The 26,926-nt window shown below is 42.8% G+C and overlaps 1 protein-coding gene across 2 annotated transcripts in view; it reads right to left on the bottom strand.

The window, feature by feature from the left end:
• TRAF2 (TNF receptor associated factor 2) overlaps positions 1–26,926 on the bottom strand; it is a 55,773-nt gene that overhangs the window by 18,574 nt on the left and 10,273 nt on the right. For both annotated transcript variants that reach the window (XM_063432989.1, XM_063432990.1), the window contains one exon: positions 13,989–14,150. In XM_063432989.1, coding sequence (XP_063289059.1) covers positions 13,989–14,150 — 162 coding nt within the window. The remainder of the gene's footprint in view (positions 1–13,988; positions 14,151–26,926) is intronic.

Here is a 26,926-nt window from a genome sequence, read left to right as displayed (position 1 = left end):
CTAGGTTACAGTTAGTTATACTGGTTGGGTTTACATTATTAAAGGGACACTCCAGGCTCCCACACACATTAGGTGCACTGTGTAGGTTAGGTTACAGTTACTGGGTGGGTTTATATTATTAAAGGGACACTCCAGGCTCCCACACACGTTAGATGCACTGTGTAGGTTAGGTTACAGTTAGTTATACTGGGTGGGTTTATATTATTAAAGGGACACTCCAGGCTTCCACACACGTTAGGTGCACTGTGTAGGTTAGGTTACAGTTAGTTATACTGGGTGGGTTTAGATTATTAAAGGGACACTCCAGGCTCCCACACACGTTAGATGCACTGTGTAGGTTAGGTTACAGTTAGTTATACTGGGTGGGTTTATATTATTAAAGGGACACTCCAGGCTCCCACACACGTTAGATGCACTGTGTAGGTTAGGTTACAGTTAGTTATACTGGGTGGGTTTATATTATTAAAGGGACACTCCAGGCTCCCACACACGTTAGATGCACTGTGTAGGTTAGGTTACAGTTAGTTATACTGGGTGGGTTTATATTATTAAAGGGACACTCCAGGCTCCCACACATGTTAGATGCACTGTGTAGGTTAGGTTACAGTAAGTTATACTGGGTGAGTTTATATTATTAAAGGGACACTCCAGGCTCCCACACACATTAGATGCACTGTGTAGGTTAGGTTACAGTTATACTGGGTGGGTTTATATTATTAAAGGGACACTCCAGGCTCCCACACACGTTAGATGCACTGTGTAGGTTAGGTTACAGTTAGTTATACTGGGTGGGTTTATATTATTGAAGGGACACTCCAGGCTCCCACACACGTTAGATGCACTGTGTAGGTTAGGTTACAGTAAGTTATACTGGGTGGGTTTATATTATTAAAGGGACACTCCAGGCTCCCACACACGTTAGATGCACTGTGTAGGTTAGGTTACAGTTAGTTATACTGGGTGGGTTTATATTATTAAAGGGACACTCCAGGCTCCCACACACGTTAGATACACTGTGTAGGTTAGGTTACAGTTAGTTATACTGGGTGGGTTTATATTATTAAAGGGACACTCCAGGCTCCCACACACGTTAGATGCACTGTGTAGGTTAGGTTACAGTTAGTTATACTGGGTGGGTTTATATTATTAAAGGGACACTCCGGGCTCCCACACACGTTAGATGCACTGTGTAGGTTAGGTTACAGTTAGTTATACTGGGTGGGTTTATATTATTAAGGGGACACTCCAGGCTCCCAAACACGTTAGATGCACTGTGTAGGTTAGGTTACAGTTAGTTATACTGGGTGGGTTTATATTATTAAAGGGACACTCCAGGCTCCCACACACGTTAGATGCACTGTGTAGGTTAGGTTACAGTTAGTTATACTGGGTGGGTTTATATTATTAAAGGGACACTCCAGGCTCCCACACACGTTAGATGCACTGTGTAGGTTAGGTTACAGTTAGTTATACTGGGTGGGTTTATATTATTAAAGGGACACTCCAGGCTCCCACACACGTTAGGTGCACTGTGTAGGTTAGGTTACAGTTAGTTATACTGGGTGGGTTTATATTATTAAAGGGACACTCCAGGCTCCCACACACGTTAGATGCACTGTGTAGGTTAGGTTACAGTTAGTTATACTGGGTGGGTTTATATTATTAAAGGGACACTCCAGGCTCCCACACACGTTAGGTGCACTGTGTAGGTTAGGTTACAGTTAGTTATACTGGTTGGGTTTATATTATTAAAGGGACACTTCAGGCTCCCACACACGTTAGATGCACTGTGTAGGTTAGGTTACAGTTAGTTATACTGGGTGGGTTTATATTATTAAAGGGACACTCCAGGCTCCCACACACGTTAGATGCACTGTGTAGGCTAGGTTACAGTTAGTTATACTGGGTGGGTTTACATTATTAAAGGGACACTCCAGGCTCCCACACACATTAGGTGCACTGTGTAGGTTAGGTTACAGTTACTGGGTGGGTTTATATTATTGAAGGGACACTCCAGGCTCCCACACACGTTAGATGCACTGTGTAGGTTAGGTTACAGTTAGTTATACTGGGTGGGATTATATTATTAAAGGGACACTCCAGGCTCCCACACACGTTAGATGCACTGTGTAGGTTAGGTTACAGTTAGTTATACTGGGTGGGTTTATATTATTAAAGGGACACTCCAGGCTCCCACACACGTTAGATGCACTGTGTAGGTTAGGTTACAGTTAGTTATACTGGGTGGGTTTACATTATTAAAGGGACACTCCAGGCTCCCACACACGTTAGATGCACTGTGTAGGTTAGGTTACAGTTAGTTATACTGGGTGGGTTTATATTATTAAAGGGACACTCCAGGCTCCCACACACGTTAGATGCACTGTGTAGGCTAGGTTACAGTTAGTAATACTGGGTGGGTTTATATTATTAAAGGGACACTCCAGGCTCCCACACACGTTAGATGCACTGTGTAGGCTAGGTTACAGTTAGTTATACTGGTTGGGTTTACATTATTAAAGGGACACTCCAGGCTCCCACACACATTAGGTGCACTGTGTAGGTTAGGTTACAGTTACTGGGTGGGTTTATATTATTAAAGGGACACTCCAGGCTCCCACACACGTTAGATGCACTGTGTAGGTTAGGTTACAGTTAGTTATACTGGGTGGGTTTATATTATTAAAGGGACACTCCAGGCTTCCACACACGTTAGGTGCACTGTGTAGGTTAGGTTACAGTTAGTTATACTGGGTGGGTTTAGATTATTAAAGGGACACTCCAGGCTCCCACACACGTTAGATGCACTGTGTAGGTTAGGTTACAGTTAGTTATACTGGGTGGGTTTATATTATTAAAGGGACACTCCAGGCACCCACACACGTTAGTTGCACTGTGTAGGTTAGGTTACAGTTAGTTATACTGGGTGGGTTTATATTATTAAAGGGACACTCCAGGCTCCCACACACGTTAGATGCACTGTGTAGGTTAGGTTACAGTTAGTTATACTGGGTGGGTTTATATTATTAAAGGGACACTCCAGGCTCCCACACACATTAGGTGCACTGTGTAGGTTAGGTTACAGTTAGTTATACTGGGTGGGTTTATATTAGTAAAGGGACACTCCAGGCTCCCACACACATTAGGTGCACTGTGTAGGTTAGGTTAAGGTTACTGGGTGGGTTTATATTATTAAAGGGACACTCCAGGCTCCCACACACGTTAGATGCACTGTGTAGGTTAGGTTACAGTTAGTTATACTGGGTGGGTTTATATTATTAAAGGGATACTCAATCCTCCCACACACATTAGATGCACTTTGTAGGTTAGGTTACAGTTAATTATACTGGGTGGGTTTATATTATTAAAGGGACACTCCAGGCTCCCACACACATTAGGTGCACTGTGTAGGTTAGGTTACAGTTAGTTATACTGGGTGGGTTTATATTATTAAAGGGACACTCCAGGCTCCCACACACGTTAGATGCACTGTGTAGGTTAGGTTACAGTTAGTTATACTGGGTGGGTTTATATTATTAAAGGGACACTCCAGGCTCCCACACACATTAGGTGCACTGTGTAGGTTAGGTTACAGTTACTGGGTGGGTTTATATTATTAAAGGGACACTCCAGGCTCCCACACACATTAGGTGCACTGTGTAGGTTAGGTTACAGTTAGTAATACTGGGTGGGTTTATATTATTAAAGGGACACTCCAGGCACCCACACACATTAGGTGCACTGTGTAGGTTAGGTTACAGTTAGTTATACTGGGTGGGTTTATATTATTAAAGGGACACTCCAGGCTCCCACACACGTTAGATGCACTGTGTAGGTTAGGTTACAGTTAGTTATACTGGGTGGGTTTATATTATTAAAGGGACACTCCAGGCTCCCACACACATTAGGTGCACTGTGTAGGTTAGGTTACAGTTACTGGGTGGGTTTATATTATTAAAGGGACACTCCAGGCTCCCACACACGTTAGGGGCACTGTGTAGGTTAGGTTACAGTTAGTTATACTGGGTGGGTTTATATTATTAAAGGGACACTCCAGGCTCCCACACACGTTAGGGGCACTGTGTAGGTTAAGTTACAGTTAGTTATACTGGGTGGGTTTATATTATTAAAGGGACACTCCAGGCTCCCACGCATGTTGGTTGCACTGTGTAGGTTAGGTTACAGTTACACTGGGTGGGTTTATATTGTTAAAGGGACACTCCAGGCTCCCACACACGTTAGATGCACTGTGTAGGTTAGGTTACAGTTAGTTATACTGGGTGGGTTTATATTATTAAAGGGACACTCCAGGCTCCCACACACGTTAGATGCACTGTGTAGGTTAGGTTACAGTTATACTGGGTGGGTTTATATTATTAAAGGGAAACTCCAGGCTCCCACACACGTTAGGTGCACTGTGTAGGTTAGGTTAGAGTTAGTTATACTGGGTGGGTTTATATTATTAAAGGGACACTCCAGGCTCCACACACGTTAGGTGCACTGTGTAGGTTAGGTTACAGTTAGTTATACTGGGTGGGTTTATATTATTAAAGGGACACTCCAGGCTCCCACACACGTTAGATGCACTGTGTAGGTTAGGTTACAGTTAGTTATACTGGGTGGGTTTATATTATTAAAGGAACACTCCAGGCTCCCACACACGTTAGATGCACTGTGTAGGTTAGGTTACAGTTAGTTATACTGGGTGGGTTTATATTATTAATGGGACACTCACGGCTCTCACACACATTAGGTGCACTGTGTAGGTTAGGTTACAGTTAGTTATACTGGGTGGGTTTATATTATTAAAGGGACACTCCAGGCTCCCACACACGTTAGGTGCACTGTGTAGGTTAGGTTACAGTTAGTTATACTGGTTGGGTTTATATTATTAAAGGGACACTCCAGGCTCCAACACATGCTAGATGCACTGTGTAGGTTAGGTTACAGTTCGTTACCCTGGGTGGGTTTATATTATTAAAGGGACACTCCAGGCTCCCACACACGTTAGATGCACTGTGTAGGTTAGGTTACAGTTAGTTATACTGGGTGGGTTTATATTATTAAAGGGACACTCCAGGCTCCCATACACGTTAGATGCACTGTGTAGGCTAGGTTACAGTTAGTAATACTGGGTGGGTTTATATTATTAAAGGGACACTCCAGGCTCCCACACACGTTAGATGCACTGTGTAGGCTAGGTTACAGTTAGTTATACTGGGTGGGTTTACATTATTAAAGGGACACTCCAGGCTCCCACACACATTAGGTGCACTGTGTAGGTTAGGTTACAGTTACTGGGTGGGTTTATATTATTGAAGGGACACTCCAGGCTCCCACACACGTTAGATGCACTGTGTAGGTTAGGTTACAGTTAGTTATACTGGGTGGGATTATATTATTAAAGGGACACTCCAGGCTCCCACACACGTTAGATGCACTGTGTAGGTTAGGTTACAGTTAGTTATACTGGGTGGGTTTATATTATTAAAGGGACACTCCAGGCTCCCACACACGTTAGATGCACTGTGTAGGTTAGGTTACAGTTAGTTATACTGGGTGGGTTTACATTATTAAAGGGACACTCCAGGCTCCCACACACGTTAGATGCACTGTGTAGGTTAGGTTACAGTTAGTTATACTGGGTGGGTTTATATTATTAAAGGGACACTCCAGGCTCCCACACACGTTAGATGCACTGTGTAGGCTAGGTTACAGTTAGTTATACTGGTTGGGTTTACATTATTAAAGGGACACTCCAGGCTCCCACACACATTAGGTGCACTGTGTAGGTTAGGTTACAGTTACTGGGTGGGTTTATATTATTAAAGGGACACTCCAGGCTCCCACACACGTTAGATGCACTGTGTAGGTTAGGTTACAGTTAGTTATACTGGGTGGGTTTATATTATTAAAGGGACACTCCAGGCTTCCACACACGTTAGGTGCACTGTGTAGGTTAGGTTACAGTTAGTTATACTGGGTGGGTTTAGATTATTAAAGGGACACTCCAGGCTCCCACACACGTTAGATGCACTGTGTAGGTTAGGTTACAGTTAGTTATACTGGGTGGGTTTATATTATTAAAGGGACACTCCAGGCTCCCACACACGTTAGATGCACTGTGTAGGTTAGGTTACAGTTAGTTATACTGGGTGGGTTTATATTATTAAAGGGACACTCCAGGCTCCCACACACGTTAGATGCACTGTGTAGGTTAGGTTACAGTTAGTTATACTGGGTGGGTTTATATTATTAAAGGGACACTCCAGGCTCCCACACATGTTAGATGCACTGTGTAGGTTAGGTTACAGTAAGTTATACTGGGTGAGTTTATATTATTAAAGGGACACTCCAGGCTCCCACACACATTAGATGCACTGTGTAGGTTAGGTTACAGTTATACTGGGTGGGTTTATATTATTAAAGGGACACTCCAGGCTCCCACACACGTTAGATGCACTGTGTAGGTTAGGTTACAGTAAGTTATACTGGGTGGGTTTATATTATTAAAGGGACACTCCAGGCTCCCACACACGTTAGATGCACTGTGTAGGTTAGGTTACAGTTAGTTATACTGGGTGGGTTTATATTATTAAAGGGACACTCCAGGCTCCCACACACGTTAGATACACTGTGTAGGTTAGGTTACAGTTAGTTATACTGGGTGGGTTTATATTATTAAAGGGACACTCCAGGCTCCCACACACGTTAGATGCACTGTGTAGGTTAGGTTACAGTTAGTTATACTGGGTGGGTTTATATTATTAAAGGGACACTCCGGGCTCCCACACACGTTAGATGCACTGTGTAGGTTAGGTTACAGTTAGTTATACTGGGTGGGTTTATATTATTAAGGGGACACTCCAGGCTCCCAAACACGTTAGATGCACTGTGTAGGTTAGGTTACAGTTAGTTATACTGGGTGGGTTTATATTATTAAAGGGACACTCCAGGCTCCCACACACGTTAGATGCACTGTGTAGGTTAGGTTACAGTTAGTTATACTGGGTGGGTTTATATTATTAAAGGGACACTCCAGGCTCCCACACACGTTAGATGCACTGTGTAGGTTAGGTTACAGTTAGTTATACTGGGTGGGTTTATATTATTAAAGGGACACTCCAGGTTCCCACACACGTTAGGTGCACTGTGTAGGTTAGGTTACAGTTAGTTATACTGGGTGGGTTTATATTATTAAAGGGACACTCCAGGCTCCCACACACGTTAGATGCACTGTGTAGGTTAGGTTACAGTTATACTGGGTGGGTTTATATTATTAAAGGGAAACTCCAGGCTCCCACACACGTTAGGTGCACTGTGTAGGTTAGGTTACAGTTAGTTATACTGGGTGGGTTTATATTATTAAAGGGACACTCCAGGCTCCACACACGTTAGGTGCACTGTGTAGGTTAGGTTACAGTTAGTTATACTGGGTGGGTTTATATTATTAAAGGGACACTCCAGGCTCCCACACACGTTAGATGCACTGTGTAGGTTAGGTTACAGTTAGTTATACTGGGTGGGTTTATATTATTAAAGGAACACTCCAGGCTCCCACACACGTTAGATGCACTGTGTAGGTTAGGTTACAGTTAGTTATACTGGGTGGGTTTATATTATTAATGGGACACTCACGGCTCTCACACACATTAGGTGCACTGTGTAGGTTAGGTTACAGTTAGTTATACTGGGTGGGTTTATATTATTAAAGGGACACTCCAGGCTCCCACACACGTTAGGTGCACTGTGTAGGTTAGGTTACAGTTAGTTATACTGGTTGGGTTTATATTATTAAAGGGACACTTCAGGCTCCAACACATGCTAGATGCACTGTGTAGGTTAGGTTACAGTTCGTTACCCTGGGTGGGTTTATATTATTAAAGGGACACTCCAGGCTCCCACACACGTTAGATGCACTGTGTAGGTTAGGTTACAGTTAGTTATACTGGGTGGGTTTATATTATTAAAGGGACACTCCAGGCTCCCACACACGTTAGATGCACTGTGTAGGCTAGGTTACAGTTAGTTATACTGGGTGGGTTTATATTATTAAAGGGACACTCCAGGCTCCCACACACATTAGGTGCACTGTGTAGGTTAGGTTACAGTTACTGGGTGGGTTTATATTATTGAAGGGACACTCCAGGCTCCCACACACGTTAGATGCACTGTGTAGGTTAGGTTACAGTTAGTTATACTGGGTGGGTTTATATTATTAAAGGGACACTCCAGGCTCCCACACACGTTAGATGCACTGTGTAGGCTAGGTTACAGTTAGTAATACTGGGTGGGTTTATATTATTAAAGGGACACTCCAGGCTCCCACACACGTTAGATGCACTGTGTAGGCTAGGTTACAGTTAGTTATACTGGTTGGGTTTACATTATTAAAGGGACACTCCAGGCTCCCACACACATTAGGTGCACTGTGTAGGTTAGGTTACAGTTACTGGGTGGGTTTATATTATTAAAGGGACACTCCAGGCTCCCACACACGTTAGATGCACTGTGTAGGTTAGGTTACAGTTAGTTATACTGGGTGGGTTTATATTATTAAAGGGACACTCCAGGCTTCCACACACGTTAGGTGCACTGTGTAGGTTAGGTTACAGTTAGTTATACTGGGTGGGTTTAGATTATTAAAGGGACACTCCAGGCTCCCACACACGTTAGATGCACTGTGTAGGTTAGGTTACAGTTAGTTATACTGGGTGGGTTTATATTATTAAAGGGACACTCCAGGCACCCACACACGTTAGTTGCACTGTGTAGGTTAGGTTACAGTTAGTTATACTGGGTGGGTTTATATTATTAAAGGGACACTCCAGGCTCCCACACACATTAGGTGCACTGTGTAGGTTAGGTTACAGTTAGTTATACTGGGTGGGTTTATATTAGTAAAGGGACACTCCAGGCTCCCACACACATTAGGTGCACTGTGTAGGTTAGGTTAAGGTTACTGGGTGGGTTTATATTATTAAAGGGACACTCCAGGCTCCCACACACGTTAGATGCACTGTGTAGGTTAGGTTACAGTTAGTTATACTGGGTGGGTTTATATTATTAAAGGGATACTCAATCCTCCCACACACATTAGATGCACTTTGTAGGTTAGGTTACAGTTAATTATACTGGGTGGGTTTATATTATTAAAGGGACACTCCAGGCTCCCACACACATTAGGTGCACTGTGTAGGTTAGGTTACAGTTAGTTATACTGGGTGGGTTTATATTATTAAAGGGACACTCCAGGCTCCCACACACATTAGGTGCACTGTGTAGGTTAAGTTACAGTTAGTTATACTGGGTGGGTTTATATTATTAAAGGGACACTCCAGGCTCCCACACACGTTAGATGCACTGTGTAGGTTAGGTTACAGTTAGTTATACTGGGTGGGTTTATATTATTAAAGGGACACTCCAGGCTCCCACACACATTAGGTGCACTGTGTAGGTTAGGTTACAGTTACTGGGTGGGTTTATATTATTAAAGGGACACTCCAGGCTCCCACACACATTAGGTGCACTGTGTAGGTTAGGTTACAGTTAGTAATACTGGGTGGGTTTATATTATTAAAGGGACACTCCAGGCACCCACACACATTAGGTGCACTGTGTAGGTTAGGTTACAGTTAGTTATACTGGGTGGGTTTATATTATTAAAGGGACACTCCAGGCTCCCACACACGTTAGATGCACTGTGTAGGTTAGGTTACAGTTAGTTATACTGGGTGGGTTTATATTATTAAAGGGACACTCCAGGCTCCCACACACGTTAGGGGCACTGTGTAGGTTAGGTTACAGTTAGTTATACTGGGTGGGTTTATATTATTAAAGGGACACTCCAGGCTCCCACACACGTTAGGGGCACTGTGTAGGTTAAGTTACAGTTAGTTATACTGGGTGGGTTTATATTATTAAAGGGACACTCCAGGCTCCCACGCATGTTGGTTGCACTGTGTAGGTTAGGTTACAGTTACACTGGGTGGGTTTATATTGTTAAAGGGACACTCCAGGCTCCCACACACGTTAGATGCACTGTGTAGGTTAGGTTACAGTTAGTAATACTGGGTGGGTTTATATTATTAAAGGGACACTCCAGGCTCCCACACACGTTACATGCACTGTGTAGGTTTGGTTACAGTTCGTTATATTGGGTGGGTTTATATTATTAAAGGGACACCCCAGGCTCCCACACACGTTAGATGCACTGTGTAGGTTAGGTTACAGTTAGTAACACAGGGTGGGTTTATATTATTAAAGGGACACTCCAGGCTCCCATACACAGTAGGTGCACTGTGTAGGTTAGGTTACAGTTAAACTGGGTAGGTTTATATTGTTAAAGGGACACTCCAGGCTCCCACACACGTTAGATGCACTGTGTAGGTTAGGTTACAGTAAGTTATACTGGGTGGGTTTATATTATTAAAGGGACACTCCAGGCTCCCACACACGTTAGGGGCACTGTGTAGGTTAAGTTACAGTTAGTTATACTGGGTGGGTTTATATTATTAAAGGGACACTCCAGGCTCCCACACATGTTGGTCGCACTGTGTAGGTTAGGTTACAGTTAGTAATACTGGGTGGGTTTATATTATTAAAGGGACACTCCAGGCTCCCACACACGTTAGATGCACTGTGTAGGTTTGGTTACAGTTCGTTATATTGGGTGGGTTTATATTATTAAAGGGACACTCCAGGCTCCCACACACGTTAGATGCACTGTGTAGGTTAGGTTACAGTAAGTTATACTGGGTGGGTTTATATTATTAAAGGGACACTCCAGGCTCATACACACGTTAGGTGCACTGTGTAGGTTAGGTTACAGTAAGTTATACTGGGTTGGTTTATATTATTAAAGGGACACTCCAGGCTCCCACACACGTTAGGGGCACTGTGTAGGTTAGGTTACAGTTACTGGGTGGGTTTATATTATTAAAGGGACACTCCAGGCTCCCACACACGTTACATGCACTGTGTAGGTTAGGTTACAGTTTTACTTGGTGGGTTTATATTATTAAAGGGACACTCCAGGCTCCCACACACGTTAGATGCACTGTGTAGGTTAGGTTACAGTTAGTTATACTGGGTGGGTTTATATTATTAAAGGGACACTCCAGATTCCCACACACGTTAGGTGCACTGTGTAGGTTAGGTTACAGTTAGTTATACTGGGTGGGTTTATATTATTAAAGGGACACTCCAGGCTCATACACACGTTAGGTGCACTGTGTAGGTTAGGTTACAGTAAGTTATACTGGGTTGGTTTATATTATTAAAGGGACACTCCAGGCTCCCACACACGTTAGGTGCACTGTGTAGGTTAATATTAATAAAGGGACATTCCAGGCTCCCACACACGTTAGATGCACTGTGTAGGCTAGGTTACAGTTAGTTATACTGGATGGGTTTATATTATTAAAGGGACACTCCAGGCTCCCACACACGTTAGGTGCACTGTGTAGGTTAGGTTACAGTTAGTTATACTGGGTGGGTTTATATTATTAAAGGGACACTCCAGACTCCCACACACGTTAGGTGCACTGTGTAGGTTAGGTTATAGTTAGTTATACTGGGTGGGTTTATATTATTAAAGGGACACTCCAGGCTCCCACACACGCTAGATGCACTGTGTAGGTTAGGTTACAGTTAGTTATACTGGGTGGGTTTATATTATTAAAGGGACACTCCAGGCTCCCACACACGTTAGGTGCACTGTGTAGGTTAGGTTACAGTTACCGTATATACTCGAGTATAAGCCGACCCGAATATAAGCCGAGGCCCCGAATTTTATCCAAAAAAACTGGGAAAACTTATTGACTCGAGTATAAGACTAGGGTGGGAAATGCAGCAGCTACTGGTAAATTTCTAAATAAAATTAGATCCTAAAAAAAATATATTAATTGAATATTTATTTACAGTGTGTGTATAATGAATGCAGTGTGTGCGTGTGTGTGTATGAGTGCAGCGTGTGTGTATGAGTGCAGCGTGTGTGTATGAGTGCAGCGTGTGTGTATGAGTGCAGCGTGTGTGTATGAGTGCAGCGTGTGTGTGCATGAATGCAGTGTGTGTGTGTATGAATGCAGTGTGTGAATGCAGTGTGTGCAGGGCCGGTGCAAGGATATTTGCCGCCGTAGGCAAAAACATTTTTGCCGCCCCCTCCCCCCCCATATGTCCTGACTTCCCCTCCTCCTCCCTCAGTGGTCCTTACCTCCCCACCCCCGTGTTCCTTCACCCCCCCCCCCCCCCCCAGTGGTCCTGACTCACCCCTCCCCTAGTGGTCCTTACCCTCCCCTCCCCTAGTGGTCCTTACCCTCCCCTCCCCTAGTGGTCCTTACTTCCCCCTCCCCTCCCATAGTGGTCCTTATCCCACCCCCTCCCTCTCATAGTGGTCCTTATCCCCCTTCTCCCTCCCATAGTGTTCCTTATCCCCCCCCATCCCTCCCATAGTGGTCCATATACCCCCCCCCCTCCCTCCCATAGTGGTCCTTATACCCCCCTCCCTCCCATAGTGGTCCTTATCCCACCCCCTCCCATAGTGGTCCTTATACCCCCCCTCCCTCCCATAGTGGTCCTTATACCCCCCTCCCTCCAATAGTGGTCCTTATCCCCCCCCCCCCCTCCCATAGTGGTCCTTATCCCCCTTTTTTTTGTTATTAATTTTTTTTTATTATTATTTTTTTATTATTTTTTATTTTATTTATATATTTTTTTTTTCGTCCCCCCTCCCTGCTTGATATATGGCAGGGAGGGGGGCTCCTTCCCTGGTGGTCCAGTGGCAGTTCAGTGGGGGGGAGAGGGGGGCTGGCAGAGCTGTAACTTACCTCTCCTGCAGCTCCTGTCAGCTCTCTCCTCCTCTGCGCCGTCCGTGCAGCTCCTTCTATCAGCTCACACTGTAAGTCTCGCGAGAGCCGCGGCTCTCGCGAGACTTACACTGGGAGCTGACCGAGGTGCTGAACGGACGGCGCAGAGGAGGAGAGAGCTGACAGGAGCTGCAGGAGAGGTAAGTTACAGCTCTGCCAGCCCCCCTCTCCCCCGGTCTGTATTATGGCAATGCAAATTGCCATAATACAGACAGTGACTCGAGTATAAGCCGAGTTGGGGTTTTTCAGCCCAAAAAATGGGCTGAAAAACTCGGCTTATACTCGAGTATATACGGTAGTTATACTGGGTGGGTTTATATTATTAAAGGGACACTCCAGGCTCCCACACACGTTAGGTGCACTGTGTAGGTTAGGTTACAGTTAGTTATACTGGGTGGGTTTATATTATTAAAGGGACACTCCAGGCTCCCACACACGTTAGGTGCACTGTGTAGGTTAGGTTACAGTTAGTTATACTGGGTGGGTTTATATTATTAAAGGGACACTCCAGACTCTCACACACGTTAGGTGCACTGTGTAGGTTAGGTTATAGTTAGTTATACTGGGTGGGTTTATATTATTAAAGGGACACTCCAGGCTCCCACACACGCTAGATGCACTGTGTAGGTTAGGTTACAGTTAGTTATACTGGGTGGGTTTATATTATTAAAGGGACACTCCAGGCTCCCACACACGTTAGGTGCACTGTGTAGGTTAGGTTACAGTTAGTTATACTGGGTGGGTTTATATTATTAAAGGGACACTCCAGGCATTTTTATGTTTCCAGCTATGTATACAGATAATACATTTGGAACTTTAAATCAACCACTCTTATTTATTCAATGCGGTTTAGTGGACACACAGCATTGCCGTTTTAAATTGATACATCCTGGTTTAATGCATGTTTAAAAAAAGAAGGAAGTGAGATTTTATGTGGTTTAAAATGGGTGTAAATTAAGGAAGCTTGTCATATGATGTAAGCTCTGGCCTACCCGCTGCACACACCATCAGCACTGACATATAATAACCAAATTCTAGGTGGGGCGCACTCAACACCCGTACTCTGACGTTATCATAGAATAGAATGGACAGGAAGAGGTTAATATGGGTGGTGGGCTGTACCTTAATCTCTGGAAAGTAAAAGGACAGCTTGCAGTATCTGCAGTTTAGCTTTCTTTCCGGGCACTCTCTCTCGTTGTGCCAGTCTTTGTCAAGGCAGCGGATCAGTTCTTTGCAGGCTGGGCACGGTACCAGCATATATGGGCATTTCCCTTCATGGTTTGCCTGGAACACATTGAAATGATCTTTATAATTCGTTCTAATCAGAGTCACACAGACAGGCAAACGCATTAAACAGGTGGGGCGTAACAGACCACCATCCCTTAACCTCTCCACTACCAGATAACATGCCATGCAGTGCAGAACATCCGACGGCTGATAGGTTACAGGATCTGGACATTATCCACACAAATTTTTACAACCACAGAAAAATTATGCAAAAGAAAATGATTAGTGTGACAACAGTACCAAAACACAACCAGATATATTTATATAAAAATGACAAAATAAATCACTAAACGGTGAGTTCTGTAGAGTTGTGAATCTAACTGAAAAGTGGACACAAAAATAATAAAAATAAAAGATATTCCCCCCCCCCCCCATATAAAAACTATATTGTTCCAAGGGAATATTCTTTGTAAGGTATCCATTATCCAAGTTTGTGTAAAACATACGCTCGTTCGCCACAGACTGATTCTGAAAGTGCATTGGGGATTATTCACTAAGCTATGAATTGTGGAGAACTGACCAGAGAATTCAAAATGACTACATGTATCAGCTAGTGGGGCCCTGGAGATCTTCATTGTAGTGTTATGGTTAATTTGGGTAGAAAAGGGTTAGAATTCTATTAGTTTTCTGTAATTTTCCTTTCTATGTAAGCTGATCGCTTTGACACACTTGTTCTTGTGACCTATATAAACATTTGCAGTCGGTTTAGTGAATACAAGGTCAGTCAGCTCTGAGAAACGTATCTAGGTGCCCGAGAATCAGAATTCCTCGTAAAAAGCTGAAATATTTTCTTATCTGACGAAGCAAGTTTTATTTTCTTAATAATCAGTAACTGTACGGTGGGGTAAGTACCAGTAAAATGAGACCAAAAAATGACCACCACCACCACTGTATCACTGTCCCGAAAAAAACACCACCTGGGGTTAAAATGACTGGGTATCTATTGGAATAAACCAATAGTAAACATGTAAAAACTTGAATAAAAAAAAAAGATATAGGCATCCAAAGAAGGGGTTAAAATTCCTATGTCAATTATATAGTGCGGCAGACAGTGTACCAAAAACGTAGTATTTATTAGTACAAATAAAACCTGTCAACAAAGCACACATCAATATAAAAGACTGTTTTTTTTATTCGAGTTTTTACATGTTTATTCCTAATATGTACTAGTTCCCCACTATACTAGGTGTAGAACCCTTACTATAATATATATTTCCGCTAGTTTAGGATTCCTCCTACCAACCATTATGGGAGGTAAGGACCCCACTAGCTGATACATGTGTAATTGATACGATTTATTTTCAATTGCTATTATTTACTTTATTTCCATTTACACGGAGTCCTGTCCATACTATTGGTTTATTCCAATAGATACCCAGTTTATTTTATTAATAGCTTAGGATCTTGAACTCATACTGACATATGCAGGGTAACTTTAAATGTTAACCCCTTAAGGACCAAACTTCTGGAATAAAAGGGAATCATGACATGTCACACATGTCATGTGTCCTTAAGGGGTTAAAGTTAGTACAAGGACTACATCATTAAAGGTACGCTCTGGCGCCCATCTAAATTAAGTTGTTATGGTGCCTGGAGGTCACCATGAGCACTCTAAGCCAATCATTGGGGAGATACGGATTGGCGGCACCTATGCCCAGCGGCACTCCACTCTTCCTGAAACAGATTCAGAAGCCAGATGCCACCTGGGGGACCGTCAGATCGAGAATGGCTTAACCCATTAAGGTAAGAGAGTGTGCCTGAGGTCCTCCTGGCTCTATAACAACTCCATTTAGGTGAAGTTGTTATGGTGACCAGAGTGTCCCTTTAAGTGGTTACTTGGAAACCCATACTGGATCTAGCCTAAGGTATCAGGAGTTATTTAGCAATCATGAATTACTAGACTATATGAGATCTTATGTATAAACAATCTTGGTCAGATCTTCTTGCCCTGTATGGATATGGGGTCGCTGTGCCCCTCTGATATCCCTGGAAGAGTGTCAGCTCTTTGCTGATATTTAGATAAAGGTTGTAACATGGAGGATTTGATTTGAGCAGAAGTGACGGGCGATTGAGGAACTAATTTTCACAAAGGGAGAACAATATATAAATAGGAAAACAAAACATTAGGGAGTTTTGGCAAGAGATAAAATAAACTATACAAGATTAGCCGCCACCTAAGACTGGAACTGAACATGTTCCCCACTGATCAGGCAGTTCCACCCAGTAACAACAAACTACAGACTGTCCTTCCGTAATATCCACAATGCCAACGAAATCTCCCTTTAATTCCGCTCTATATTATCATCACTCTATCCTTCGTGTAACAAAACAAGGTCAGACACAGTAACAACAACAAACAACAATACAAGGTCAAACACATACCGCGTATCTTCACACCACGATGGGACACAAAACACAAAACTGTTTATGTATTTATTGCATTATTTACGCTGCATTCAAGGCAGACATTGAGTTAGGCATATTGTTACTAAATGTGTACATACAATTATTAACTTTAACAGTTATTTATTAAAGGGACAATTGTCAGGAATTCAAAGAGAGTTTCAAACTCAAGGACAAAGTAGTCGAGCTGGACAGATAGATGGCTTGGAGAATTTTTCTAGTTTGACTACTTTGACTTTAAATTTGGAATTCAATTTGAATTCCCCCAAAATTCTGACTTCAGTGAAAATCTTTATAAGAGTCTAGCTTGCACCTTTATACTTTTGTCACTGTGTATCTTCAGGATTAGTATGTCTTTAAATGGCTGCGTTACTTCATGGGGAAACACGTCACATGACCCTTTATCCTCTGCCACATGGCTGTGTCTGCGGGCCACTGATAAGGAGGTTATCAGACCGCCTTTATAACGTTTACAATGTGGCTAAAGGCATATAGCAATGCTGCAAAAGTCAGTATAATACCGGATGTTCTTGAGCGCTGCATAGACAGACTATATTTGGATATTTTTTAAAGGATTTTAAAGGGGGACTTCAACTTGTAGCATATATTCATTGTGTAGGTTATGGTGTAAGGAGGTCCCCTGTCTCCCAGCATACAGTGTATTATAACTGCAGCTATAAGGTTATGGTGTAAGGAGGTCCCCTGTCTCCCAGCATACAGTGTATTATAACTGCAGCTATAAGGTTATTGTGTAAGGAGGTCCCCTGTCTCCCCGCACACAGTGTATTATAACTGCAGCTACAAGGTTATTGTGTAAGGAGGTCCCCTGTCTCCCCGCACACAGTGTATTATAACTGCAGCTATAAGGTTATGGTGTAAGGAGGTCCCCTGTCTCCCCGCACACAGTGTATTATAACTGCAGCTACAAGGTTATGGTGTAAGGAGGTCCCCTGTCTACCCGCACACAATGTATTATAACTACAGCTGTAAGGTTATGGTGTAAGGAGGTCCCCATGTCTCCCCGCACACAGTGTATTATAACTGCAGCTACAAGGTTATGGTGTAAGTAGATCCCCTGTCTCCCCGCACATACTGTATTCTCTTTCTTTACCAAGGATATATAAATCTGATTGCTATTATGTAGTCAGGGAGGATTTGTTTCCCCTCTTTGTGACATATTTGGAAATGGATACAATTGTTGTTGTTTTTTTGGGGGGGGGGGGGGGCATCAGCTGCTTCAAATGAAACGTGGCATTTCCTGTTTGGTAACTGCCAGCCATCTGTGTCTAAGCCTGTATTGATAACGTCCATCTGTTGCAATTAGTCAGAAATCTATACCGACAGGCTTCAGTCACTTGGCGGTGGAAAAACTTACACAACTATTCTTTCCAAAAACGTGCCTCTTGGCTGACATTTCTCCTCAGATTTTGGTAGAAATTTTTTAAATATTTTAAACTTAGAATTTAGAAGTGGGAGAAGTTTGACAAGAACCATGAATCTCCTTAACACCCATAGCCAGCCCCTCTCCAGACGACTTGATAACGTAGATTTATAAATGTTCATTTTGTTGAGTCTGCACGACAGTAACTGGCTGACTGCTGTGACTCCGGGTGAACATTTATGGCACAACTTGGCCTGTCGCAGGATATTTTCTGTTCATACTGGTCTTACCTTAATTCTTCTATTAATTTCAAGTATGCGTGTCTACATACCAGGTTTCTGTAAACCGTTTCCCTGCAGCATTCTCTGCCGGGAGACAGGGGACCTCCTTACACCATAACCTTATAGCTGCAGTTATAATACACTGTGTGCGGGGAGACAGGGGACCTCCTTACACCATAACCTTATAGCTGCAGTTATAATACACTGTGTGCGGGGAGACAGGAGACCTCCTTACACCATAACCTTATAGCTGCAGTTATAATACACTGTGTGCGGGGAGACAGGAGACCTCCTTACACCATAACCTTATAGCTGCAGTTATAATACACTGTGTGCGGGGAGACAGGGAACCTCCTTACACCATAACCTTATAGCTGCAGTTATAATACACTGTGTGCAGGGAGACAGGGGACCTCCTTACACCATAACCTTATAGCTGCAGTTATAATACACTGTGTGCGGGGAGACATGGGGACCTCCTTACACCATAACCTTATAGCTGTAGTAACAGGCTTAGACACAGATGGCTGGCAGTTACCAAACAGGAAATGCCACATTTCATTTGAAGCAGCTGATGGCCCCCTCCCCCCCCCCCCCCCCCCAAAAAAAACAATTGTATCCATTTCCAAATATGTCACAAAGAGGGGAAACAAATCCTCCCTGACTACATAATAGCAATCAGATTTATATATCCTTGGTAACGAAAGAGAATACACTAACGCAGGGCTAGAGAACCTTGGGCACTCCAGACGTTGCAGACTACATCTCCTCTGATCCTTAACCTCAACAAACTTAATTCAGCTTCAATGACTCTGGGAAAACAGATAGATAATGCGGCTCATTGAAACAGAAAGAGCATAGAATTAGCGTGGGCATCAGAGCCAAGGGGAGGTTTCGGTTGCATGTTTAGAATGATTTATATCTGTCTGCATTATTTAAACAGACTGGATTCCAGGTACTTTCCACCACTCCAGTAACAAAACAAAACAAAAAACAATTTGTACAGCTCAGTTTTCATTCACGCCTAAGAAAGATATTAAAACGCACAGAGGGATAATAGAAATACTGGAATGATACCTCCGGCTCGTGTGTATATTATTTCTTAGACTGTGGGTTACGTTTCATCCTGACACCTTCTGAAATGTCAAGACTGGATCTATAGACAACATACATCGTCCGGCAAGCTGCCAGCGGCTCATAGCTACAGCATGGCCTCAGCTAAAAAAAAAGCCATGTTAAAGAGAACAGCATTAAAAGTCAGAAACTACTCTCACTTACAGTAAACTACTTGGAATTTCCTTACTGAACCCCCCTAACAGGATATTACCCACATAACAATAGGTGAAAACAAGAAGTGGCTTTCCGTGCCTCTAGATCAGGCATCCCCAAACTCCGGCCCTCCAGATGTTGCTGAACTACAACTCCCATGATTCTATGACTGAAATAGATAGGCTGAGAATCATGGGAGCTGTAGTTCAGCAACATCTGGAGGGCCGGAGTTTGGGGAAGCCTGCTCTAGATGGAAAGCATAAGAAGTGACTTTCTGTGCCCCTAACAAAAATGGCTGAAGACAGTAAGTAGCTTAATGTGCCCCTACCAAATATGGCTGAAGACAGGAAGTGGACATCAGTGCCCCTAACAAAAATGGCTTAAGATAGGAAGTCTCCTCTTGTGCCCCTAGGAAATATGGCTTAAGACATGAAGTGGCCATCTGTGCCCCTAACAAAGATGGCTGAAAACAGGATGTGGCTTCCTGTGCCCCTAACAAACATGGCTGAAAACAGGAAGTGGCTTCCTGTGCCCCTAACAAAGATGGCTGAAAACAGGAAGTGGCTTCCTGTGCCCCTAACAAAGATGGCTGAAAACAGGAAGTGGCTTCCTGTGCCCCTAACAAAGATGGCTGAAAACAGGAAGTGGCTTCCTGTGCCCCTAACAGAAGGGGTTTAAGTTGCCCTTATTAAGGATTGCTAAATACAAGGTTTGCTTGTATCTGCTCTGAGCAAAGATGGCCAATAATTATTTTTATTATTTTATTTATTTTATAAGGCCCCATCACATTCCACAGCACTGTCCATGTTTTTACTATTGTCGCAAATGAAAACACATTACAATATAACAAAGAGACAATACAAAATTTGACAAAGGAATACAGAAGGAGATGATGGACCTATTGTCGTGGGAACTTACAATCTACATCAAGCATGTCAAACTCAAAGGCTAGCAAGGGCCAAATAAACAAGGTTTACATTTTCACCCCCTCTACTAAACTCCAGCCCTCCTCTCCCCCCCCCCTCTACTAAATCCTAGTCCCCCCGTCTACTAAAGCACTGCCCCGGTTTAAAAATAAATAAATACATTTTAAAAAACAGCCAACTAGCAGGGTCCAGAGTCCGGCCTCTGGCATAGCGGATCCTCCCGTTACTCCTTGAAACCCTCACACACACACACACACACAGCCAGACATGCAGACATCTATACAATATATATATATATATATATATATATATACACACATACATACATACATACACACACACACACACACATATATATATATATATATACACATTGTAACGGACCGTTTCAGCAGACAAGGGGTTAAAATCCGTTTAGGCGATAATCCCCTTTTCACAGACAGGCACAGCTACTGTAAAATCACCAAAACTCACGAATTGGATATAAGTGAATGCACCAAACTCCGGAACTGCATACAAGGGAATAAGGTAGCACTCCAAACTCCCGAACTGGAACCTCACGAATAGCTGCTAGCAGACGAACAGGAAAAGCTCCCAAGCGGCTTACACTCCTGCCAGTCAGTCTCTATCAGCATTCAGTGAATATAGTTTAATTGCCATGGAGCCAGAGTCTTTAATTACACTAATATGCTGCATGGCATGGCTTGGCTATCTGGGTTAAAACATTCACCTATACAAACTACCGAATTTACATGCATTTGTTTAATCCATACGAATTAGAACCAGGGGCTGGAGGTTCAGCGGTGCCTGCACGTAAAAGTGTCCGGGTTTGGTGCATGAAAGCCGGGCAGAAAAGCGCTGGCTGCCCGGGGAGCTCCAGAACACCGCCATCTAGCGGCCGCTAAGTGTAACAGCGGCCACCCAGTAACAATCAATTAAGCTGCGGTTAACCGCAGCTTCAGGGAGGTAAATTGGCAGCACACTACAGCTCCTGAGTGGCCAATTAACAGCGCCGGCCGGCTTCCCATGGCTCTGGGGAGGTTGCAAACAGGCTGTTTGTTCGGTAGATAGAATCTACCGAACGGCTGTGCAGAAAGAGAGAAATAAATCCTTCTGCACAGTAAAATTAACCCTTTAGCTGCCGGTCCATAATCCAAAAGGCAGCAGGCGGGCGACCAGGCTCCTCCAATGCAATGTGGCGAGATTGGTCTCGTCACATACATATATACACACACACACACACACGGTTGGTTTCTTACCTGGGGTCTAGTGGGGCTGCTGGGCAGGTGGCGTACAGGCAGTGAGGGAGTGTAAACTCTCCCTGCTCAGCTCCCTCGCGCACCGCAGTGATGCCGGGAGCCGGAGTGATTTCATATTCCGGCTACCAGCATCACTGCGGGGAGCTGAGCAGGGAGAGCTTACACTCAGTGCTCCCTCGCCGTGGCCCACATAAATATTAGTTGTAGGCCGCGAGTTTGACATGGCTGATCTACATGGATGAGGGGGTGAGAATGATGTTAACACACGAGTGAGATGAGGGCGTTTATTAGGTATGTTAAAGGCATGGATTACAGAGTTGAGCGGTAGGCTTCCCTGATCAATAATGTCTGTTGCAAACTAGTTTTTCCAGTAGTTTTGATGCTAAAGAAAGCAGTGAAATTGGTTGGAAGTTTGCAGGAGAATTGGGGTCAAGGGAGGGTTTCCAGAGTATGGAAGTGACCTGTGTGGTTTAAAGGAGATATGAACTAACGGGTAGAAAAGGATAGGTTGAAGATGTAAATGAGAGCAAAAGTGAGGGTGAAGTGAGGAAGAGAAGATATTAAATATAAAAGGGATAGGGTTGAGAGGGCAGGTAGTGAGGCATAAAGAAGACAGAAGAAACTTCATCCTCGGTGGCTGGGGGAAAGAAGCAGAGAATCACAGTGGGGGTGACCTTTGGTGGAGGCGGAATGTTTTGTAAGTTTGTGTTTGGCTAGTAATAGTTTTGTTTTTTGGGCAGACAACGGGGGTAGTGCAGGTGGAAGAGAGCTGAAGGTAGTAAGAGAGTAAGTATGAAAGATTGGAGATCCACAGTGTGCCGATTTCTACAGGTGTGCAGGCAAGATGGACGAGAAGTAGGTTTAGCCGAGATACTGAGAGCATATAGAAAGGTGATGGTCTGAAGTGGGAAAAAGGAGATAGTTGAAGTCAGATAGCGAGCAGACATAGGAAAATAGTAGGTCAATAGAGTGTGCAACATGGAGAGTAGGAGGTTGAGAGAAACTGAGGTAGCCAGGCAGCAAAGTTGTCAAGGAACTGGAAGGTTGGTCCCGGAGGGCAATAGATAATTACCATGCCGAAAGAGAGGAGAGAAGAGGTGAATGCAGTGGAGTTTAAAAGGAGGAGGCAGGTACTGGTATGTGAAGGACAGAGAGTAGGATCCCAGCACTGCCACCATGTTTCTCACCTCACGGTATGACTAAAATAGAAACCACCAAGTGTGAGAGCAGCAAAGGAAGCCGTGTCGGAAGAAGACAGCCATGTTTTAGTAATTGCTGAAGGCTAAAAGAGTTGGACACAGATTGTGGACGGTTGCCAGTATGTTACACACGGAGCAAGCACGCATTGCAGAGAGCACAAGAAAAGACAGGTGATAAACGCAATGGGTTAATGGAAATGAGATTGTTAGGGTTGGGTGGCCTAGGGATTTTACTATGGGAGATGAAACAGGAGTGTGACAGTAGGTGTAACCGGACCAGGTTTAGGAGAGATGTCACCAGCAGCAGGAGGAGTATGATTAAAAGAAGGTGAACGTGAGACTTGTAGCGGTGGGTATGACTTGAGGTAAGAGAATTAGATGTTCTGCTGTTTATACCAGTGGAGGACAAGCACTAATCACAAAAATATAAACCAGGACTCCTTGCCCGACATTTCAGCCTATCTTGGATGAGGCCATAAATGATCGCCCAACATGTAAGTAATATATTCAAACATTTATAAGCACCGACTTACAGAAAAAATGTCATAATCAGGACGATCTGCAGCGTTGACCTTTCTCCTTTGATCTTCTCATTAATTTCTTTACACAGGTTCGTTTACCAAATGTGGCACAACACAAAATAGTTTTATCCTCACAGAATGTCTACAGCGGCCGGGATTTGAGAATATTTCCGGTTACATATTCAGGATCGGACATTACAAGACATGGCAGGTCAATATTCAGTATTTGGCGTTTTAAACACAAGCAGTCCTTGCACCGCAATCCACCCAATAAAGCACTGGAGAGTCATTCTTACGCAGCTGGCAGGAATCCCGGTAAAGGCTGCTGGGTAAGTTTGACCAGATTTCTCAGTTGCCTTATGTTCCGTACCAAATTAACTGGACTAAACTTCACACGCAATTTACATTACTCAGAACATTAAGGCAGTATATAAAACAACATATAAAGTGCACTCTGTTCTATAAACACCCAGCAAATATAGTGGTATATAGTATAATGTTAAAAGGTCAAATACTTCCCCTTTAAATACAAAGATTCCACAATCTTTTCATACACAGGATAAGAAGTATTTATAAGTCCACACAAAAATACAGAGCAAAAATAAAAATACATAGCGTAACACTTAATGTAGGTGAATGCACAATTTAGTAGATAGAAGCACTCACATGTACCAGAGCCGTGATCAGGCTCTATATTATATGCTCTAGGGAGCACCTTCATGGGCTTTGGTTAAAAGAGGAGTCTCCAACACACCAGCCAATGGACCAGTGTAAAAAACAAATACATTATGGATTTTAAAAAAATTAAAATCATAAAAACAATATTAAAGGGCAAAGTAAGCCAAAAATTCACGCAAAATGGTGAATAATTTATCAACAATAATAAGCTTTCTATAATTACAACACATTTTAGCCAAAAGGTTTTCATCAGCTGCAGTTCAACCTGTTTGAAACGTGTTGTGCTTTTGGAAAGCTTATTGTTGAAAAATATTAACTTTATTTCACCATTTCTTTTTAATTCTAGTCTTTCCTTGCTCTTTTTTAATATTGTTTTTAAACAGTAAATGTTTTTGTCGCCTGGAGTGGGCATAAAGAGGGCACCCAGGACCCGATTATATAGAGCCCGATCACAGCTCTGGTACATGTGAGTGGCTCTACTAAATGCATTCACCTACATTACAGTATTATGCAATGTATTTTTATGTTATTCTTTGCTCTGTTATTTATATAGACTTTTATATTCTCCTTATCCTGTGTAGGAGAAGATTGTGGAATCTTTATGTTTTTACAGCACAGTGTGCACTCTCGATGTTGGTTTATTTGTATTTATTAAGAATATGAGACACGTATAATTTAGAGCAGCACGTGCACATTAGATGTTCTGCTAATCATTGATTTAAGAAAATAATCAAGGTATTGCATTGGCCCAGTCAAAGTCCAAAACTCAACCCGATTGCAATGCGATTGCAGGACCTTAACAGAGCTGTGCATAAACGAATGCCAACAAACCTCAATGAAGCAACGTTGTAAAGAACAGCGAGCCACAATTCCTCCCCAACGATGTGAGAGACTGAGAGCCATACAGAAAACGATTCCTTCAGTTATGAGTGCGACCGGTGGCTATGCAAGCTATTGAATCATAAGGTGTACTTCGTTTTTAACACACTGATTCTGCATTCTGCCTTTATTTTTGTTAAATAAATCATGACACGGTGTAATGGGTTATATGTTCTTCATCTGAGGTTGTAGTTACCTAATTTTAAGACCAGCTAAGGAACAGATGATTGTTATGTCCGGATATGTAAACCCATAGAATTCGAAGAGGGTGTATTTTTTTTTACCATGACGGTGTGTGTGTGTGTATATATATATTTATAAATGGAGTATATCACAGAAACCAGGGGGGGTTGCGGTTGCTAAATTCGTACCTTGTGTATTCCCAATCCCTGCATGTCTGACAAAAACAAAGAAAATTCTGAATTGTTATTTGAGTTGTCTCTCCCTTAAAAGTTGTTAACTTTAGAGTGCGTGCGGTTTTTTTTTTTTAAGACAACAACAAAATGAAAAAAACTGACCCACTTAGGTGTGAACATTACCATATATTGAATAAATCTAAAGGCGTGAATTCCCAGGCTAAACGTCTTTGTCACAGAGCGTCATATTAATTTCCCCAGTCTACAAAGCTCCCTCTGACTGTGTAGGTAAAAGGTTGTCTGTCAAATGTCTAGTGAGTTTGTAGTGAACCTTTGGCTCAATTTATACATGATTTTTTTTCACGTGTTCCTTTTATTTTCCAAGCCATAACCGTCATTTTTTATTTGCTCCATTCTTCTGCCAACGCAACGGATTTATGAATATTTCCTCTACCTTTTCTGACAGAAAAGGGTCCGAATTTTTTATCCAGTTTAAGTTTGGTGATCTTCTGAAAAAAGATTTTCTGTGAAAACTGGTGGCACTTTGAAAAGAGCAGTCACTTTTTAATAAATGCAATCAAAATAATGACAGAATTTATCCGCAACTTTTAAGAACGCTTTAAAAAAATCTTCAGTCTTTGTCTCCCTCAGGCTGTGGACTTACCGGACGTGTGGAGGGGGATCTTTGCGTGAATACCCAGTGGAATTGCCGGTCACGTTATATATCATGTATGAAAAATATAATTTAAAGATACATTTTCTAACAACTTGTCCACCGTGAAAATAATAGCCCCCAGCCAGGGGGCTACACAGATATTGGCTAGCAAAGAATTATGGGGTGCTGTAAGTGTACGACACGTTGACGTACCTGCCTTTTGTTAAATGATGGTTGAATGATATAATGGATCCAAAAGCGGTGTCAAAGAGGTCTTCATAATAATAATCATCATCATCATCATAATAATAATAAGTCTAATGCAGGGGTAGTCACAAGGTCTCATTTATTTACATTAATACCGTAGCCCCTCTCACAGAGCTGTTTCACGCTTACCTGATCATTTCCATTCACTGGAGACTAAACAAGGTTTTTTGGGTTGTTTTTTTTTTGCCAGAAAACCACTTTCACAACAAATCCAGCCAGCAGTACATGATACGCTATATTCTGTTAATTGCTATAGAGCAGCATATATTTATAACCCAAACCCGAGCAAAGTAGACTCTTAGTAATTATTAATCTCAAAACGGTGCCCCCATTGCTTAGACCAAGCTTGTCACACGAATCTTTACCCAGTCTTTATCTTTATCCTTTAGCCAGTCTCCACACTTTCAGGTGTGTGGAGACTCCTTTAGATACCTGGAAGCAGCTAATGATATTTTGTAGACTTGTGTTTGTTATAGATTATAGGACAATTAGAAGATGGGCTTCTGAGCTATTTTTACAGTTCATGATGCATAGGCCACCAAGGCAACGGCTTGTATGCAGTTTGGGTTCCATTCAAGCTAGGTCGAGGACCGTTGCTATAGCTTGGAGGGCACACAATAAGTCAGTAAGTATGCAAACACAACCTGTTATCGTTAACCATGCTTAGTCTCCCAGAAACAGGCGAGCACGGTTGTATTA

Source organism: Pelobates fuscus, chromosome 9, assembly GCF_036172605.1.
Source record: "Pelobates fuscus isolate aPelFus1 chromosome 9, aPelFus1.pri, whole genome shotgun sequence".
Classification (NCBI taxonomy): Eukaryota; Metazoa; Chordata; class Amphibia; order Anura; family Pelobatidae; genus Pelobates; species Pelobates fuscus.
Note: the sequence above shows the minus strand (reverse complement) of the source record. Positions and strands in the feature narration are given on the sequence as shown.